The following is an 18,930-nucleotide window of genomic DNA, read 5'->3' as shown; positions in this document are numbered from 1 at the left end:
TGGGGGGGGGCAGGGCCGCGTGTGGCAAGGATGAAGCAGGAGGCTGGGACGCGGTGGGGTGGGGGGGGTCGGAGGCACTATGGGCCGGTGCGAGAGGGGGAAGGGTGGTGTAGTGCGGGAGGGGTTGCGAAATACCAGGGGCACAGGGAGATGGGGCTGGAGGGGGCTCAGAGGCATCCATCCCGGGGAGGGGGGATGGGTCTCGGATGGGTGCCGCGTGTGCTGCCTGGGGGGTGGCAGCGGAACCGAGGGGGCGATTGGGGGGGGTTGGGTATGGGAGGACTGCCGGGAATAGGGGATCGGGGTAGGGAAGTGGGGTGGCCGGCGCCCCAGCCGGGCTAGGGCTGGGGCGGCTGGCGGAGTCCGTGCTCTGGCTGGCCATAATAAAGGAAAGAATTTGGAAACAGAGAGGTTTCCTGAGGCTTGAGAGGAATAGAGTTTGTTCCCCACTCTGTTCTAGAATGGATCAGAAAGGACAGAATCTGTGGTAGCATCAGGGAAATTTCGAGATACCCAATTACTGAAAGATTTAAGATTTTTCTTTGAAAGAATACCTTTAGAGAATTTAAAGTCAGATTTTAACAGAAGGGTTAGAAGAAAGGGGTATAGGTCTCTCTCAGATTGGGAAAGGCTGGGTTTAGCTTGCCTATGTCCCATCTTAGTTCCTCCCTCAGCAGAAAAAAAGAAAAAAACCCCTAAAATTACTTAAAGTTGCGCGCAAGAGGAGGAGAGCCCCAAATTTAGACTTACAAATCCCGTTTTCTGGTGGGGCTGGCTCCTGGAAAGGTCTGCTGGGGGGATGGTCTGGCAGTTCGATCCTCAGGGACTTCAGTCCTAGGTGGGAGGCGAGGGTCTCGAACTGTCCCCATCCAAAAGGCCTGCTAAAATGTAGGTCTATCTTCAGAGGATCAGCACACGAACGGCTGGTTCTGTCTTGGCGATCAAGACGCAGCTCAGGCCAGGTCCGGGGTCCGGGGTCCAAGGCTGTTCGGGTGCCAGTTATTACAGCTGGTGGTGAGGGGGGTCAGCGGCTCGGACCCAGGAAGAGGTGACCGGTCTGGGGAGATGGTCCCGAAAGGAATTGCCTTCCCGAGGCCCGGTGTCTTCCCTCAGCTGCTGGCAGAGGGGCCCTTGCAGAGACTGTCAGCTCTTTAGTGATTATCAGCTTGTGATTCCAGCTCAGCTCTGCAGAGCAGCCTCCAGGCCAAGCCAGACCAGAGAGAGAGACGAGAGAGGTTCGTGTGGCTGGTTCCGCACAGAGGTAGCTTTATTGTAGGTCCCCTCCGGCAAAGGGGAGAGCCAGGGACGAGAACCCTCTCTGAGCCACAGGGGCCCATAGGGCTTGCTTTTATAGGGATACAGGGGATCAGTAAAGGACCAATGGGTTACAGAGGATCTGGGATGGGTACAGGCCAATGGGTTATGAAGAAATCTGCGTAGTGTCTCCCAAAGGATTGTGGGTCTGTCTTTTCTCGCCGTGACCAAAGAAGTGGTTGCCTTTCCAGGGAGTCCTGCTGGGCGATTGCAAAATCTCTTATCTCAGCAGAGATCCCTCCAGGGCAGGGGCTGGGCATACCCCACAACTCATCATCAGGAACTGGAGTGACAGGACAAGGAGTAATGGGTACAAACTGAAAGAGGGCACATTTGGGCTGGATAGCTGGCTGAAATTCTATCCTGTGAGGGTGCTGAGACCCTGGCTCAGGTTGCACAGGGAGGCTGTGAATGCCTCAACCACATCAGTGTTCAAAGCCAGATTGGACAGGGCTTGGAGCAGCTCGATCTAGTGGGAAGGGGGCAGATATCAGGACCCTGCCCTGTAGTAGTTAAATCACATTTGCTGTTGGATTAAGTTCAAGAGATGGGATTATCGTAGTTGAAGATGATTTATTACCAAAATAACAACCAAAGCATCAGCCTGAAGGCATGAGATTTGGTAACAAGCTGCCATAACAAGAGATAGTCACAGAATCTAGAGTTACATGACCTTTTATACCTTTCTAATCCAGTAGGCACTAAAAATGACACTTTGTTTTGGATTTACAACCTATTACCTTTGGTACTTTCTGCTGCATTGTGTCTGTGTTTCAACCAATGACTTCTTAACTCACGTACACACATATACTTCTATTATAACATCTACATTCTTAACTTAAACGATATAAAATCACATTAGTATATTTAAAAATGCTCCACCAGAATACCCAGTGTATATTTTCACTTATAACTATAAAAACATAGGCTTGCAGTTCTTTGACTTAAGGTCTATCTGCCGCTGTTATTCCCGGAGAGATGGCGAAATCACGACTAAGTCCAGGTCAGATGATACGGCCAAAGCAGAGCTAAGCCACCTTTAATGCCAAAACCCATCTTCTATAGCGTGGATCGCAAAGGAGAAATTATATGATTGGCCCATTGACCCACCACCTCCCAAGGTGATATTTCCAAATATTATTCTTAAAGAAGGAAAGTAATTTTCACAGTTCTCAAAACAACCTGCAGGTGTACAAATGGTTTACATTCTCTCAAACTGTTGTCCATCCAGTTCACATGAGAACGAAAGCTTTCACAGAGAAGCTGTGAGAAGCTGGATTTCTCTAACCGCTTTCTTATGAGAAAGAAAAGTTTCACAGGAAAATTCCTCTGTCAGCCCTTGCTAGCATCCACATCTATCAACCTCTGTCAATTAACCCAGACCTAGTCTCTTCCATGGTTGTAAATCAAATCCCCTGTCAACAGCAGGAGTTGGTATTCCTCTGATTCCCACATCTCCTTTCTGCACCAAAAAAACTCCTTCGATGGACTTATCAATCATTCGTTGTATACATTGGAACAAACAAGGTACCATTATGAGAACTATTACTATGACTGCCAAAATGTATAGGCCTGTTGTAAGACACTTCTTTATCCATGATGCTAAGCCCCATCCACTAAACAAATCATTTAACCAAGTTCCATCATTGATTCTTATTTTTGACACACCCTCTTTAAGTTGTATGCTCTTATGAATAGATTTCAAGTGGTCAGACAGATTCATACAGCACATCCCTTCCAAGTCTTTGCATCCATGTCCACGGGCCAGCAAAAGAAAATCAATTGCTGCTCTGTTTTGCAAAGTTGCATGCCTCACATCTTTGACATCTGCTAAGAGGCCACTTAATGCAAGGGACGTGGCATTAGATTGTTTACTCAGCCAACATCCCAACCGATCCAACTGCTTTAACGCAGCTACTGAGGCAACTGGTGGCATAAGGAGAGATGCTGCAAGCCTTTTTCCATAGCCCCATGGGGTAAAGTCATCTTTGCATTCTGGTCCATATTGATGCGGAACAGATCTTTTTTGTCTGTGTCTCATGTTGGCAATTGTCTTCATATTAGGAGTAAACAGTGTAAGTTCTCCCACAGTACACAGACCTCCCTTAATGTTTGAAGGAATAGCTGGCCATGCTCTGTCTCCACATACAAAAACATTCCTCTTGGTAATTGCAGAGGAATAGAGCTAGGTGTAGATGAGACTATAAAAGTACTATTACACCAAAAGGAGTGGTTTCTATACACAGGGTGATGTGGAGAAACATCTCTCATCATTGATTGATTGATGTCTATAGAATGGAATTCAACACAAAATTTTACTTTTACAGAACCAAGGAGTTCTAATACTTGGGGTTCATCAGAGGTTTTAGGAAGATAGGGAGTCCACCATTCCTGTGTATCTACTGGGGTATAGTACTCCCAAACTTTTGATCCTGCAAAGGTACCTCGTAGGGCTCTATCAATTCTTTCTGGTATTGGCCAATTTTCTACTGACTAAACAAGTTGAAAATGGATTTTCTGGAGTTGTGGTAGACAAGCATAGAGTATCCAAACCTGAAGCATTAGCTAAAGTCACCCAAACATTGGTCTTAGGTTGATCAACTGGCAAAGCTACCCTACTAAAAGCAAACAAAACAAACAGAGCAAAAAATAAACTTAACATCTGATTAAACTCCATGTTTCTTTAAAGTTATCTTTTGGCAAAAGGACTTTTCTCCCAAATTTTAATCTTTAAATGAATTTTAAGAATATTATTTATATTTTCTCAGTTTTGTTTCTATCTCATTTAATGATGAGGCATTCTGTGCTTTCTTTAAATAGAAAGGTGAGAATTATTTGCCAAAAGAACTTTACGATGTTCTCTTTTTTCACAGTCTTTACATTGAAATAAAACCCAAAGTTCACAGTTTCAACAATAAAAACAAGAGATTGCAGGTATGGGTTGTAGTCTCTGCATAGTTCACGTCTGTGTACTTTCTTCTCTACTTGTGGGGTTGTCACTGTTTTTCTGTGTACGGTATGGTTTCATGTTCTTCGCAGGAAACCACCTAGGTTCTGTACCTGTAGAAACACAAGCAAACCCTTTGCCCCAGGTTATTAGTGGGAATGGACCTTCGATCTGTCCTGTTTCTGGATTTCTAATCAGAACCAAAGGATTCTCCTTTAATTTCACGTGTGCTGTTAGAGAAATACCTAAATATTGGAGGATCAGGCTCTGCAGAAAAACTATTCAAAAAGTTATAAACATATAAGGCATAAACATATAAACATATAAACTCAATCGCATCTGTGGTGATGTCTGTGCTACATCTCCCTTTTGCTGATCTAAAATACATTTTAAGGAATTATGTGTCCTTTCCACAACTGCCTGACTCGTGGGCGAATAAGGAAGGCCAAAGGTATGACAAACGCCCCCATTCATTAAAAATGTGGCTACCTTCTGGGCTGTATAAGCAGGACCATTATCTATTTTTATTTCTTGAAGTACCCCCAGTGAAGCAAAAGCTTGCAAAAAATGCTGACACACACGATTTGCTGTCTCTCCTGTGTGTACAGAAGCAAGAACTGCATTGGAAAATGTGTCTACTGACAGATGGATATTTTTATATTTTCCAAAAGATGGGTATTTTGTGATATCTGTTTGTCACAATTGCAAACTGCAGTCCTCGAGGATTAACCACTCCTGTGGAAACAGGGGGCTGCACTAGCTGACAATCTGGGCAAGTATTTACAATTGCTCTAGCCTGATCTCTGGAAAGGTGAAACATTTGCATAAGAGCTTGTGCATTCTGATGAAAAAAGGCATGACTCAGCTTCGCCTGTTCAAAAATGTTAGGTAAGGTGTTCACTACGGCTACTGTCAATTTATCAGCCCTGGAGTTGCCTTCTGCCAGAAATCCTGGAAGTGATGAATGAGCTCTAATATGGGATACAAAATATTGATTAGTTCTATTTTGTACAAGTGTATAAAGACATGTAAGATAACAATACAGAACATCATTGCTAACATCCTTCAAATCTGGTCCTTCTATTCTCTTAACTATATTAGCAACATAAGCAGAATCCGTAGTCAAATTAAAAGGCTCCTGAAAAAGCTGAAATGTTCTAACTTCTGCTGCAAGTTCTATCACCTGGGTTGAGCCTTCTACTGTTTGGACATCTGATTTCAATGCTTTAGTTTCTGCCAAACTACCACAGAAAAATTTGGTTTTCCTGACCCATCACTAAACATAGTCACAGCATCTAAAGGCACTTCACTTAACAGAGGTCTTTCTCTAAAGCTTAACTTTCCCTGTAATAATTAATGACTAGGAAAATAAATTCTGGTTTCCCAGAAAAGGGGGGTAACACGGTGAGGACACCCGGCATGTCCAGAAAGGGGGAGTTCAGGGGGCCTCTGGTTTTACAGAAAGGTGGGGCTGGGGGCTGGGAAAGGCAGGAATGGGGATCTGAGGTGTTCCAGGGGATCCCAAGGTCAAGAACACAGGAAGTCTGGAGGCTGGGACACATGGGATGCCCAGGAAAAGGGGAGCAGGGGGGTCCCGGTGCTGGGAACGGAGGTTCAGGGGGTCCCGTTCCCAGGAATGGTGGTTCGGGGGGGGTCCCGTTCCCGGGAATGGCGGTTCAGGGGGGTCCCAGGGGGTGCCAAGGTCCCAGTCCCCCCTCGCCGCCCCAGGAGCCCCCAGCCCCAGCGCTGGAGCCATCGCGCTGCTCCGGGCAGATCCCGGCGGTGCAGGTTGGGAAATGCGGCAGTGCCCGAGGGAGGGTGGGGGAACGGGGGGATCACTTCCAGCTGTCCCAGGGAAGGCTCTGTAAATCCCAGTTAATCCCAGTCGCTCCCAGTGTGTCCCCAGCCACCCCCAGTATGGTTACACACACTCCCAGTATATCCCAGTGGCCCTCAGCATGTCCGTAGTCATTCCCAGATGCTCCCAGTGGTCCCAGGAAGGTGTTTGTCATCCCAGTATCATACCAGTCACGCCCAGTATATCCCAGTTGCCTCCAGCATGCGTCCAGTCCTTCCCACTTACTCCAGTTTGCTTGCAGCATGATCCCAGTTGCTCTCAGTTGCTCCCAGTAGCCCAAAGTGTGACCCCAGTTGCTCCCTTTCAACACCAATATGAACCCAGCAACCTCCAGTATGATCCTAGTCACATGCCAGCACTCCCAGTATGGTCCCAGTTTAATCCCAGTTATTTCCAATCACTCCCAGTATGGGCCCAGTTGCCTCCACCATGGTTCCAGTTGCTTCCTAGATCAACCCAGTCAGTCCCAGAATGATGCCATTTGCTCCCAGCATGCTCCCAGTTGCTCCCAGTCACCCCCAGTATGGGGGATGATATGCATGGTGTGTTTCCCAGTCACTCTCAGATACTCCCAGTATTAGTCCAGTCACTCCCAATAGGATCCAAATATGACCCCAGTGTGCTCCCAGTCACTGCCAGTATGAACCAGTTTCCCCCCACAGATTCCAGTGGCTCTCTTTCACCCTCACTTTTGCTCCAGTCACTCCCAGTCTCTCCCAGTTCCCTCCAGCATATTCCCAGTCACTCCCAGTTCCTCCCAGTTGCTTCCAGCATTATCCCATTTGCTCACAACCACTCCCAGTCAGCCTCTGTGTAGTTGCACTCACTGCCAGTCTGATCCCAGTCACCTCCAGCATCATCCCAGTTCATCACAGTAGAAGCCCAGTTGCTTCCAATCACCCCCAGCATGCATCCAGTCACTCCCAGTAGCTCCTGGCATGATCCCAGTTGCTCCCAGTGTATCCCATTTGCCCCCAGCATGGTCTCAATTGCCCCCCAAAGGCTCCTACTCACTCCCAGTATGATCCCAGTCTCCCTCAGTGTGATCACAGTCTCCCCCGGCATGGGCCCACCTGCTCCCACTATGATGTCAGCACGATCCCAGTACAAAGCAGTGACTGCCAGTGATGCCACTCCTGGGATCCCCCAGCCCTCTCTGCGTTCCCCCTCCCGGCTCTCCAGGCTCCGAGAGGAGCCCCAAGGGCTGCAAGTCCCCACCCAGGGTCCCCAGCAAGGCCCAGTTTGGATGTGCAGCCCCCAATGTTCCCAGTTTCCCTCTCCTTTCCCCGGGCCGGGTTGCCCCGCCCCCAGCGGGTGGGAGCAGCCGAGAGCCCCGCGCTGCCCATCCCGACCTGTCCCGGCTCCATCCCCGCTGCTCCCGCGGGCTGCGAGGGGCTCGGCAACGGGGGAGGGGGAAGGGGAGGAGGAGGAGGCGGAGGTGGGATTGGGGAGAGGCGGGAGGAGGAGGAGGAGGAGGAGGGAGGAAGAGGCGGAGCGGCAGCGGGAAGCTGGAGCAGAGGAGGAAGCGCTCGGCTCCAGCGCTCGCTGAACTCGCAGCCCCCCGGGACCATCGCCCCCCGTCCCGCAGGTGCCCGGGGAGGGGGAGCTCGCCCCAAATGTCCCGGGGGGTCCCTGGGTTTGGGGTTTTTTGGGGGGATGTTTGGAGCTTGCGGGACTCCAAAGGCGAGCCGCAGATGCCCTCGGGGGGACATCGTGGGGTCCCGGGAGGTGTTTTTGGGGGTGCCGGTGGCGGTGGCGGCAGAGCCCCGGCGGGGGCGGGGGGATGCGGGTCCCCCCGCGGTGGGGGTTGGGCTTCCCGGGCCGGGCCCTCCGAGCTCTGCCGGGGCCCCGTGGGGAGCGCGCGGGGGCGGGGGGACACCGGTTTTGGGGAGCCCCGGGAGCCCCGGCTTCCCTAAGCGGGACCCCGGAGAGAGGAGAGCCCCAGAAGCCCAAAGCGGGGAGCCCGAGAGGGGGGACCCCTGGGATTGGCGGGACCCCGGCGGGGGGGTCTGGGGGCTGCAGGGGCGGCACGGCCGGGAAAGGGGCTCGGGGGTCCCGGGGTTGGAAAGGGGCTCGGGGGTGCCGGGGCCGGGAAATGGCTGCTCCCAGTATGAGCCCAGTTCCCCCCCACGAGTGGTTCCAGTTTCCTCATCAGTCCCAGTATGAGCGCAGTCAGTCCCGGTATGATCCCGGTCACTTCCCCTCACTCCCTGTAGGATCTCTGTTGCTGCCAGTATGAGCCCAGTCACTCCCAGTCATTCTCCATTATGATGCAATTTGCCCCCAGCATGGTCCCAGTTGCTCCCAGTTCCTCCCACTTTTGTCCAGTGTGTTCCCAGTTCTCCCAGCTGCCACTCGTGTAGTCCCAGTCACTGCCAGTATGATGCCAGTCTCTCTCAGCAGGGCCCCAGTCACTCACGCTTGTCCCCAGTGTGGCCCCAGTGTGGTCCCAGTTCCCCCCAGCACATTCCCAGTCGCTGCCAGTGTGGTCCCAGTCACCACCCGCATGGTCTCAGACACTCCCAGTATATCCCAGTTGCCCTGAACATTCTTGTGGTCATTCCCAGGCACTCCCAGTTACCTCAGCATGGTTCAGCTGCTCCCAGTTTTATCCCAGTCACTGCCAGTACATCCCAGTTGTCACCAGCATGCATCCTATCATTCCCAGTTGCTCTCAGTCTGGTCTCAGTGTATCCCCAGTAGGCTCTCAGCATGGGCCTGGTAGCTCCCAGTAACCCCCACTGACACCCACTATAATCCCAGTATGGTCCCAGTCACTTCCAGTATGATGCCAGTGGCCCCCAGTGTGCTCCCAGTTGTTGCCGTCAGTGCCAGGATGAGCCCAGTAGCCTCCAGTAGAATCCCCGTGACTCCCTGTCTTTCCCAGTATATCCCAGTCACCCCCAGCATGCTCCCAGTCCTTCCCACTTCTTCCCAGTTGCTTTCAGCATGATTCCAGTTGCTCACAGCCATTCCCAGTCAATCCCAGGATGATTCCAGTCACCCTCAGTATGATCCCAGTCTCACCCAGCTGCTCCCACCGTAATTCCAGTATGATCCCACTTGCCCCCACCATAGTTCCAGTTGTTCCCGGTTCCTCCCAGTATGATCCCAGTTGCCCCTAGAATAGTCCCAGTCATGCCCAGCATAGATCCAATTGCTCCCAGGTGCCTCCAGCATGGTCCCAGTTGTCTCCAGCATGGTCCCAGCTGTTCCCAGTGTGGTTCCAGTAAGCCCCAGTGTGGTTACAGACACTCCCAGTATATCCCAGTTGGCCTCAGCATGCTTGTAGTCATTCCCAGTTACTCCCAGTTGCCCCAGTAAGGTTCTAGTTTCCTCAGAATGATCCCAGTCTTTCCCAGTTACTCCCAGTTGCGTCCAGCATGATCCCAGTTTCTGGCAGTTGCCCAAAGTGTTGTCCCAGTTGCTCCCAGTATGATTCCAGTTGCCCCAGTTGTGGTCTCAGTCCCCTCAGGATGGTTCCAGTACCTTCCAGTTGATCCCAGCTGCTCCCAATGTGTCCACATTTTCTCCCAACATGGGCCCAGTAGCTCCCAGTAAGCCCCAGTCAGGATCTGTTCACACCAGCTGTAATCTCAGTGGTTCTCAGCATGATCCCAGTAGGACCCATCATCACTGCCAGTCTGGTTCCAGTCACTCCCAGTATGATCCCAGTTACACCAAATGTGGTCCCAACTGCTCCTTCTCAATGCCAGTAAGATGCCAGTCACTTCCCGCCACTTCCAGTATCATCCCAGTTGCACCAAGTCATCCCCAGCATGGTTACAGGTCACCCCCAGTATGACACCAGTCACTCCCAGATACTCCCAGTATTATTCCAGTCATGCCCAGTGACTCCCTGTCATTCCCAGTGTGGGCTCAGTCACTCCCAGTATGAGTCCAGTCACTCCCAGTCACTCCAAATATGATCCCATTTGCTTCCAGCATGGTCTCTGTTGCTCCCAGTCACCTCCAGTATGGTTCCAGTCACGGTCAGCACCTTTCCAGTTACTCCCAGTCTTATTCCAGTATGATCGCAGTCACTCAGATACCCCCATTACTATTCCAGTCACTGCCAGTATGATCCCAGCCAGTTCCAGTAGGATCCCAGTATGACTGCGGCATGGGCACAGCTCCTCCCATGATCTTCCGGTGTGGTTCCAGTTGAACCCAGTTGCCCCTAGTATAGTCCCAGTCACTCCCCACATGATCCCAGTGTCTCCCAGCATGGTCCCAGTCGTGCTCAATTGCCCCCAGTTCAGACCAAGTCACTCCCACTTGCTCCCAGTTGCCCCCAGCATGGTCCCATTTCTCCCCAGCATGGTCCTGGTTGTTCCCATTGTGGTTCCAGTCAATCCCAGGATGGTTACAGACACTCCCAGTACATACCAGATGGCCTCAGCATGCTTGTAGTCATTCCCAGTCCCACCCAGTTGCCCCAGTAAGGTTCCAGTTACCCCAGTACAAAGCAGTCACTGCCAGCGATGCCACTCCTGGGATCCCCCAGCCCTCTCTGTGTTCCCCCTCCCGGTTCTCCAGGCTCCGAGAGGAGCCCCAAGGGCTGCAAGTCCCCACGCAGGGTCCCCAGCAAGGCCCAGTTTGGATGTGCAGCCCCCAGTGTTCCCAGTTTCCCTCTCCTTTCCCCGGGCCGGGTTGCCCCGCCCCCAGCGGGTGGGAGCAGCCGAGAGCCCCGCGCTGCCCATCCCGACCTGTCCCGGCTCCATCCCCGCTGCTCCCGCGGGCTGCGAGGGGCTCGGCAACGGGGGAAGGGGAGGAGGAGGAGGAGGAGGAAGAGGGAGAGGAGGGATGAAGAAGGAGCGGGAGAAGGGATGGAAGTAGGAGAAGGAGGTGGGATTAGGGAGGAGGAGGAGGAGGGATGGAAGAGGAGGAGCGGGAGGAGGAGGAAGATGAGGGACAAGGGAGGATGAAGAAAAGTAGAAGGAAGAACGAGGTCGAGCACTCCCTGAATTCACAGCCCCCCACCCGTGGGAGCATCTCCCCCCCATCCTGCAGGTTCCCGGGGAGGGGGAGCTCGGCCCAGATATCCTGGGGGTTCCCTGGGTTGGGTTTTTTTGGGGGGGATGTTTGGAGTATGAAGAACTCCAAAGCTGAGTGGAAAATGCCCCTTGCAGGGACATTGGGGGGTCCTGGTGGTGGTGCAAGCAGAGCCCTGGCAGCGGGCAGGGGGATGTGGGGTCCTCCGTGCAGTGGGGGTTGGGTCTGCCTGAGTCAGGCACGGCCACCTCCAGCCCGGAGCCAGGGGGCTGCGGGACCCCCCGGGAGAGCCGAAGGGGGAACCTGGGGACCCCCAGAGATGGGAGAGCAGAGAGGGGCAGTACCGGGACCAGGGGAGCCCTGGCAATCTGGAGGAGCGAACCCCTGTGACCCCCAGGACCCCAAAGTGGGGAGCCCGGAGAGGGGGGAGCGCCGCCATTCGCAGGACCCTCAACAGCCTGGAGAGGGGGAGGGGGGACTCCTTGGACCCCCTGCACCCCAGAGCAGAGAATAAGGGGAGAAGGACCCCTTGGACCCCATAATCCCCAGCATCCCTAAGTGGGAAGACCAAAGAGGGAGCTTTTTGGATTCCTGGACTCCCAGCAGCCTGGGGAGAGCGGAGAACAAAGTAAATGGGGGACCCCCAGTACAAGTGAGACCCCCAGCAGCTGGGACAGGGGGGATCCCCCGAACACCAGAGTGGGGGGACTAGAGAGAGGGAACTCCTGTGAGGCTTTTTCAGGGCTGAATCTTGGTGTTTGGGAGGTTTTTCTGGACCCCAGATGCCCGTGACTTGTAGAGATGGACTTGGGCAGGGGGACATTCAAACTCAACGTGTCCATCACTTGTTTTTCCTCAAACCAGGATTTCCCATTCCCAAACCTTGGCCAGATGGAGGAGGAGGCTGTGAGGAAGAGGAAGATGCCCCGGGACACCCAGGCAGGTGAGGAGGAAGTCACTGCCCCTTTCCCCCTCTCTCCTGCTCCATCTCCCAGCCCAGCATCGCCCCCGGCTGCAGGACAACCCCGGTGCCGACGCCGTCCTGCCGGGGATGGACTGGGGGGATCTCCTTCCCCTTCCGTGTGGCACGCAGGCAAATGCCATCCTCTCCTTGTCCTTCCTCCCCCAGACAAGGAGCTGAGCACGGAGCCCAGGGAGGACAAATCCCTGCGGCAGAACCTGGAGGAAGAGGCCGTTTTGAGCGGCTCCACAGCGCAGGAATCCAACGGGGAGGAGAAGCCCCGGCGATCCCGCAGGAGGAGAGGCTGCAATCGCAGCCCAGGGAGCTCTGAGGAGGAAAGACCCACCCTGTGCTGGGAAGGTGGCCGGAGATCCAGCCAGAGCTCAGACCTGGTGGTCCATGAGCAGCTTCAAACTGGGGAGAAGCCCCACAAGTGCTTGGAATGTGGGAAGAGCTTCAGCTGGAGATGTCACCTGATCCGCCACCAGATGATCCACACTGGGGAATGGCCCTACAAGTGTGGGGAATGTGGCAAGAGCTTCAGACACAGCTCCAACCTGATCCGCCACCAGATGATCCACACTGGGGAGAGGCCATACGAGTGTGGGCAATGTGGGAAGAGCTTCATCAGGAGCTCACACCTTATCCTCCACCAGATGATCCACACTGGGGAATGGCCCTATGAGTGCCTGGAATGTGGGAAGGGCTTCGGACAGAGCTGTGAGCTGATCATCCACCAGAGGAGCCACACTGGGGAGAGGCCCTACGAGTGTTACGAGTGTGGGAAGAGGTTTCAGACCAGCTCCGAGCTCCTCAAGCACCAGCGGATTCACACGGATGAGAGGCCCTTCCGCTGCCCCAACTGTGGGAAGAGCTTCAATCGCAAATGCAACCTTATCAGGCACCAGCGTATCCACACCGGGGAGAGGCCCTACGAGTGTCTCGAGTGTGGCAAGAGCTTCATCCAGAGCTCAGCCTTGACCAGACACCAATGGAGCCACCGGTAAGTGAAGCCCTGCAAGTGCCCTGACTGCAGAAGAGCTTCGTGCACTGCTCCAACTTCATCCCCCACTGAAGTACCCACATTCCCTGTATCCATGTTGGGAAGACACCTGGCTGGTTGTCTCCATATCCTTCTGGATCCCCATAGGCACCAGGAAAGATGATGTCTGGGAGGATTTGGGGGTTCTGAGGGGAGATGGAAGAGTTTTGTCCATCGCTTTGCACTCCAGAAGATGAGAAGTCTCGATCTGTCACCTCACAACCACCTAATTCCACTGAAAAATGTTCAGTTCCCACTCCAAATGGCTCAGTCACATTCCAAAAGTACTTGACCCTACAGCCCCCTCAAAATCCCCAGGAGGGGCTGGATGGGCATTCAGAGGGTCTGGATGGAGTGGGAGGTATGTTGTGGAGGGGTGGGCAATGGGAGGGGGGCAGGGGTTTGGAATGAAGAGCTGGAGGCTGGGGATGATGAGGCTGGGGGGGAATCTCCTTTCTGGGTATCCCCCACATCTGAGGGTATTTGGGTTATCCCCAGTTCCTGAGGGGTTTTTTGGGTACCCCCCAATCCTGAGGAGGGGATACAGGGAGACAAGGGAGGACACGTGGCTCCGACACTTGGAGTGGGCACCACAGGGAGGGACACGGGGAGGCCATTTTGGGGAAGATCCTGATGCTTTCTGCCAATTTTGGGGGCTAGAAATGGCTTTTGGAGTTTTTCTGCTAATTCAGGAAGCTGAGGTGACACCCCCTCCTCATTTTCTGATGGTGAGGAGATGCCGTTTTGGAGAGCATCCTGCTGCTTTCCCCCAACCTGGGGCAGGGATATAAATGGCTTGTGGGCTCCGTGCCTCATTTTGGGGGTTGGGGTGACCCCACGGTTCCACCGGTGTCTGAGGGAGGGTTATAACTCTCAGTTTTGGTGGTTATAAGCAGCTTGTGGGGGTCCCACATTTGTCAGAGGCTCCCAGCCCCCACCCCAAAGCAGCCTTTGGCCAATCAGGGCATGCGGCGGTGATGACTGAGCAGTTGCCATGGAGATGTGCAGGTGCCAGAGACCACAACACTTTTAAACAAATCAGAAAATGCACAAAACAATTTTTACTCAGTCAGAGCTTTTCTCACCGATGACTCCTGTACTGGTTTTGCAAGGCCTGGTTTTTGGTGGTGAGGGGGCCACAGAGGTGGCTCCTGTGAGATGCTGCTGGAAGCTTCCACCATGTCCAGCAGTGCCAGTCCCCGATGGCTCTGAAGATGGACATGCTGCTGGTCAAAACTGGGCCAATTACAGAGGCTGGTAATGCCTCTGGGATAGCAGATTTAAGAAGAAAGTCAAAACAAAGTCACAGTTTTGTTGGTGGTTTTCTGCTGGTCAGAGAAGAGGAGGAGGTGAGAACCTGCAAGGGGAACAACATGGAGACACCAAGGTCAGTGGAGAAGGTGGGGGAGGAGGTGCTCCAGGCGCCAGAGCCGAGATTCCTCTGCAGACCTTGGTGATGAGCATGGTGAAGCAGCCCCTGGGTATCCACGGGGGATGCAGAGATCCATCCACAGCCCATGGGGGTGGTGCCCATGCCAGTGCACGTGGATGCCTGGAGGTGGCTGTGCTCCAGTGGGTGACCCAGTGAAGAGAGGGGGCCCTGCTCCCAGGCTGGAGCAGCCTGTCCTTGGAGGACTGAACCCCATGGAAGAGTGACCAACACTGCAGCAGTTTTGGGAGGAGCGTGTGCCCGTGGGAGGGGCTCACGCTGCAGCAGGTGCAATGTGGCTGTTGCTTGTGAAAGTGGACCCACACTGGAGAAGTTCACGGAGAGCTGTCTCCCGTGGGAGGAACCCCAGAGTGCAGCCGGGGAAGGACTCCTCTCCCTGAGGAGAGGAAGGAAACCTCAGGTGACAAACTGAGCAAACCCCCAACGCCCTTTCCCCTGCGGTGTCAGTGGGAAGGAGGGAGGGCTTGGAGAAAAACGTGGTTTTTTAAGGGCTCATTTTACTTCTCATTATCCTGCTCTGATTTTGTCAGTAATAAACTCACTCTGTACCTCTAAGCTGAGCCTGTTTTGCCCTTGGAGTGTTTTCTCCCAGCCCTTCATTACATTGTTCTCTCCTCTGCCCAGCTGTGGCAGGGGAGGGTCAGTGAGTGACTCTCATGGGTGCCTGGAGCAGGGCCAGTGCCCAACCATGACAGGCACTCATGGCCCTGCTGTGCCCAGAGACCTGCGTGGGGCCTCGATTGACTCCAGGTTTATTCCAAACCCAGGAAAAGTGTTGTTTACCATGACAAAATCCGGCCTGGAAGCGTCCCACCGTGTGCAGTTCCCATTGCTCCAGGATCCCATTAAAACTCATCCCTGGGCTGGAAAACCCTTTCCAGGCATTAATTGTTCCCAGTATCCAAGTTGACCCTGGCCTGGCACAGCTGGAGGCCGTTCCCTCTCATCCCATCCCTCATTCCCTGGGAGCAGAGCCCAATCCCAGCTGGCTCCAACCTTTCCAGGTTCCAGCCAGGAACTCTCCCGTGGGCGCTGGGGCTGAGCCGTCGCTGCTCCCAGGGCACATCCTGGGACTGAGGTGGGAAATGAGTCAATGGCTCAGAGAGAGGAGAAAGGAAATCTGGAGACTGTGCTCTTGTGATTCACAGATTTTATTGGAAAATGGAAAAATTCTTCAGGACTTTGAACTCTGTTACATTCATCCTATTGTGTTTTCATGTTTTTATATCCCATACTGCAATATAAATATACAATTTGTGTAGCAATGGGGAACAAAGACAACAGACCCCCTTGTATGTCCCAAGAAGATCCCTTTATTTCCAAAAATCACCCCCTCTTTATACCCTTCATCTCAACTGAAACCAAACTGAAGAACCATAACAGAACTTAACAGCAGAAGGGCACCCATTGGCTGGCACAGCTGCTGTGCTGCGGGCCACGCGTCCTATCAGCCAATCAGCTTCCCGCTCATATGCTGTGCACACCTTCCTCCAGCCAATCACAGTCCCTCTGCCAACTGTCACTCAACCGACTCTCTCCTCACTCACAGCTGCCTCTCACCCCTCACCCAACTTCCAACCGCCCAGCCCGCAGAGGGTCCTTTCCCACAGGGCCTTCTGCTGAGCATAAGCCTCAACCTCTTTGACAAATGTAACACCATGTTCCACATCTCCCCCTTCTTTTGTTTAAATGAGGAAAACCTACTAAGAAAAACTTTAACAACTTCTAAAAGATTAAGATCAGTAACAACAATAATAACTGCAACAACTTTTCAAAAACTGTGACATACACCTGTAACATAGCAACCATTTACACATGGGATCAGGACGGTGCAACAAAAGGTCACACACACTGTGATGGAACCCACTGCACACGGTGCCTGTGGAGACTCAGGCATTACTCCTTCCCCATGTCAGTAAGTGCAGGGATCCTTTCCCTTGTCCAGTCAGCAAGTCCTTCACCATTACGGGAGGCCTTAGATGAGCCTTTGTGTCAAAGGAATACTGTCTCTCGCATGCAGTCGGTCCCATCTCATCCCGATTTAAAAAATTGAGGACATACAGGGCTTTAGCTAGTCTGTGGTGAGGGCACCCTAACTCCCCCTTCTTTTGTTTTTCAAGCAGTGTTTTTAAGGTTCTGTGGGCACGTTTGACAGCAGCTTCCTCTGTGGGAGAGTGGGGAATGCCCATATTGTGCAACACACCCCATTGCTGCAAGAAGCTATGAGCTCTCTCCGGGGTGTAGGCAGATCCATTGTCCATTTTGATGGTGTTGGGAAGGCCCAGAGTGGCAAAACAGGTAAGCCAATGCCGGATGGCATCGCGGGCCTTTTCTCCGGTGTGGGCAGTTGCCATTAGAAAATAAGAATAGGTATCAATGTATACATGAATATATTTTAAGTGACCGAAATCTTGGGTATGGGTGACATCAGTTTGCCAGATGGAGTTAGCAGTTAAACCTTGGGGGTTTGTGCCTTCTGCTAAAAGAGTAGGAACAATACCATGACAGGAGGAGCAGGACAACAGGATACCATGAGCTTGTGAGGAAGTTAATTTAAATTGCTTGTGAAGAGAGCGAGCATTCTGGTGGGAAAAAGTCATGGGATAGCTTGGCTTGTGCAAAAGTATTTGGTACCACACCTGTCATCACAGTGATGTCTGGATAGTTGTTACCTTCTGCAGCAGGGCTGGGTAAACCTGTATGGGAGCGAACATGTAACACAAAAGTCATGCTGCCAGCTGTTAATCAAAGTCCACAATGTTCTCAACTCTATAAACAAAAGATGGTTATTCACATGCTTTAAATAGGAAGATTCAAGATGGAATACCACATAGGCAACATATGAGGAATCTGTTATGATGTTGAGTGGCTCCTGTGAGAATAACTGAAAGGCATATCGAATAGCTGCCAATTCTGAAATTTGCATGGAAGCATCCTTTAACGTTAATACCCTCTTATGCCAGTGGACAGTCACCCATACGCCAGATCACTGCCGCTTTGTTGGTTTTGCTGGATGCATCTGTAAAAAGGTCTGTTCACAGGGGTCACACTGCAGCGACGCTTTGCATAAAAGGGAAGGTTACCCATCTCAGTTCATAAATGATGGGAGGGATAATGGATAGATAACTGTCCAGAAAAATGTGCAAGCGCAATTTGAAAGTTAGCGTTTTCTGATAGCAACCATGACAGATTACTTGCAGGTGTGTAGATGATATGAGGATCTTGGCCATTGAGAGTTTGTAGTTGCTCTCTGCCTTTTATAATTAAATGTGAGAACATATCATTAACAGTCCACACAGTCTTTAGCGCTGTGTGAGGACAGAATAGCCATTCTAATACATGTAAAGGGTCTTTATCATTTGCAAACCATTGAAATAGAACAAAAGGTTGAAATTTGCTAGCAATTATGGCAAGGCACAGAGGTTTATCAGGATCCCACGTCCAACTCTGTTGGTTTTCTAGTGCTTGAGCACAGTGTGCAAGGGCAGTTTTAGCTTCTGGGGTTAGCTGCCGACGCAAATGCAGGTGGGGATTTCCTCTGAGTAAGTCAAATGAAGGATGTAAAAGCTCTGTGGATAGACCCAAAACAGGACACAGCCAATTCAAAGAACCTAGCAGTTTCTGTAACTTATTTAAAGTTAGGGTGTCTTTAACACAAAGCCTTAAAGGCTGAGGGCTGATGGTCTGTTGAGTAATTCTCCACCCCAGATAATGCCATGGGGACTCCCGCTGCACCTTTTCAGGTGCCACGATCAGTCCTGCATCTTGAATTGCCTGCATGATGGCTACCTGAATAGAATATAAGGTGGATTGATCGTGCGCTGTAAAATGTCATTCATACAATGATATATGGTTGACGCAGGAAATTTAAGATGGACAGGCTGTAGGGCAAGATTGACTACCCTTTGGCATTTAGTTGGGCTGGTGCACATGCCTTGCACATGGCAACACTGTCCAAAGAAATCTCTTCATTGGTTCTGGATGGTTCAAGGTAGGCATAAAAAAGGCAAACCAAGGTGCATCATCAGGTTGTAAAGGTATGGTGAAAAAGCAGTCTTTTAGGTCTATAATTACTAAGGGTCAGTTTAGGGGAATCATTGTAGGTGACAGAAGCCCAGGTTGCAGAGCACCCATAGGTTCAATGACTGCATTTACTGCCCATAAATCATGCAATAATCACCATTTGCCATTTTTCTTAGGTATACAGAACATGGGGGTGTTCCAAGGGCAAGAAGATGGACAAATATGGCCTAAAGGCAATTGTTCTTCTATGAGCTGTTTTAAGTTTTGTAGCCATTCCTTCCGTAGGGGCCATTGGTCAACCCATACAGGGTCCTCAGTCCGCCATGTGAGTTTACATATG

At 52.0% G+C, this 18,930-nt stretch overlaps 1 protein-coding gene and 1 long non-coding RNA gene across 2 annotated transcripts; one reads left to right on the top strand and one right to left on the bottom strand.

The window, feature by feature from the left end:
• Positions 1 to 1,867: 1,867 nt before the first annotated feature.
• LOC116438668 lies at positions 1,868 to 7,564 on the bottom strand. Its single transcript, XR_004237868.1, has 2 exons — positions 6,287 to 7,564; positions 1,868 to 4,374 (listed from the first exon to the last, which is right to left on the bottom strand). It is a non-coding gene; the product is annotated as an uncharacterized LOC116438668 (long non-coding RNA).
• Positions 7,565 to 12,035: 4,471 nt separating this feature from the next.
• LOC116438667 (zinc finger protein 239-like) lies at positions 12,036 to 13,432 on the top strand. Its single transcript, XM_032097664.1, has 2 exons — positions 12,036 to 12,057; positions 12,244 to 13,432. The coding sequence occupies exons 1-2, from the start codon at positions 12,036 to 12,038 to the stop codon at positions 13,080 to 13,082; spliced, it is 861 nt and encodes a 286-aa protein (XP_031953555.1). The 3' UTR covers positions 13,083 to 13,432.
• Positions 13,433 to 18,930: the final 5,498 nt, after the last annotated feature.

The sequence above is a fragment of the Corvus moneduloides genome, unplaced genomic scaffold, assembly GCF_009650955.1.
Source record: "Corvus moneduloides isolate bCorMon1 unplaced genomic scaffold, bCorMon1.pri SUPER_scaffold_79_arrow_ctg1, whole genome shotgun sequence".
NCBI classification, from domain to species: domain Eukaryota; kingdom Metazoa; phylum Chordata; class Aves; order Passeriformes; family Corvidae; genus Corvus; species Corvus moneduloides.
The sequence above is the reverse complement of the archived record's forward strand: the minus strand, read 5'-3'. Positions and strand labels throughout refer to the sequence as shown.

Coding starts and splice junctions, on each gene's coding strand:
- LOC116438667 (XM_032097664.1), top strand. CDS start 12,036: ATGCCCCGGGACACCCAGGCAG. Junction 12,058..12,243: donor GCCCCGGGACACCCAGGCAG/GTGAGGAGGAAG, acceptor TTCCTCCCCCAG/ACAAGGAGCTGAGCACGGAG.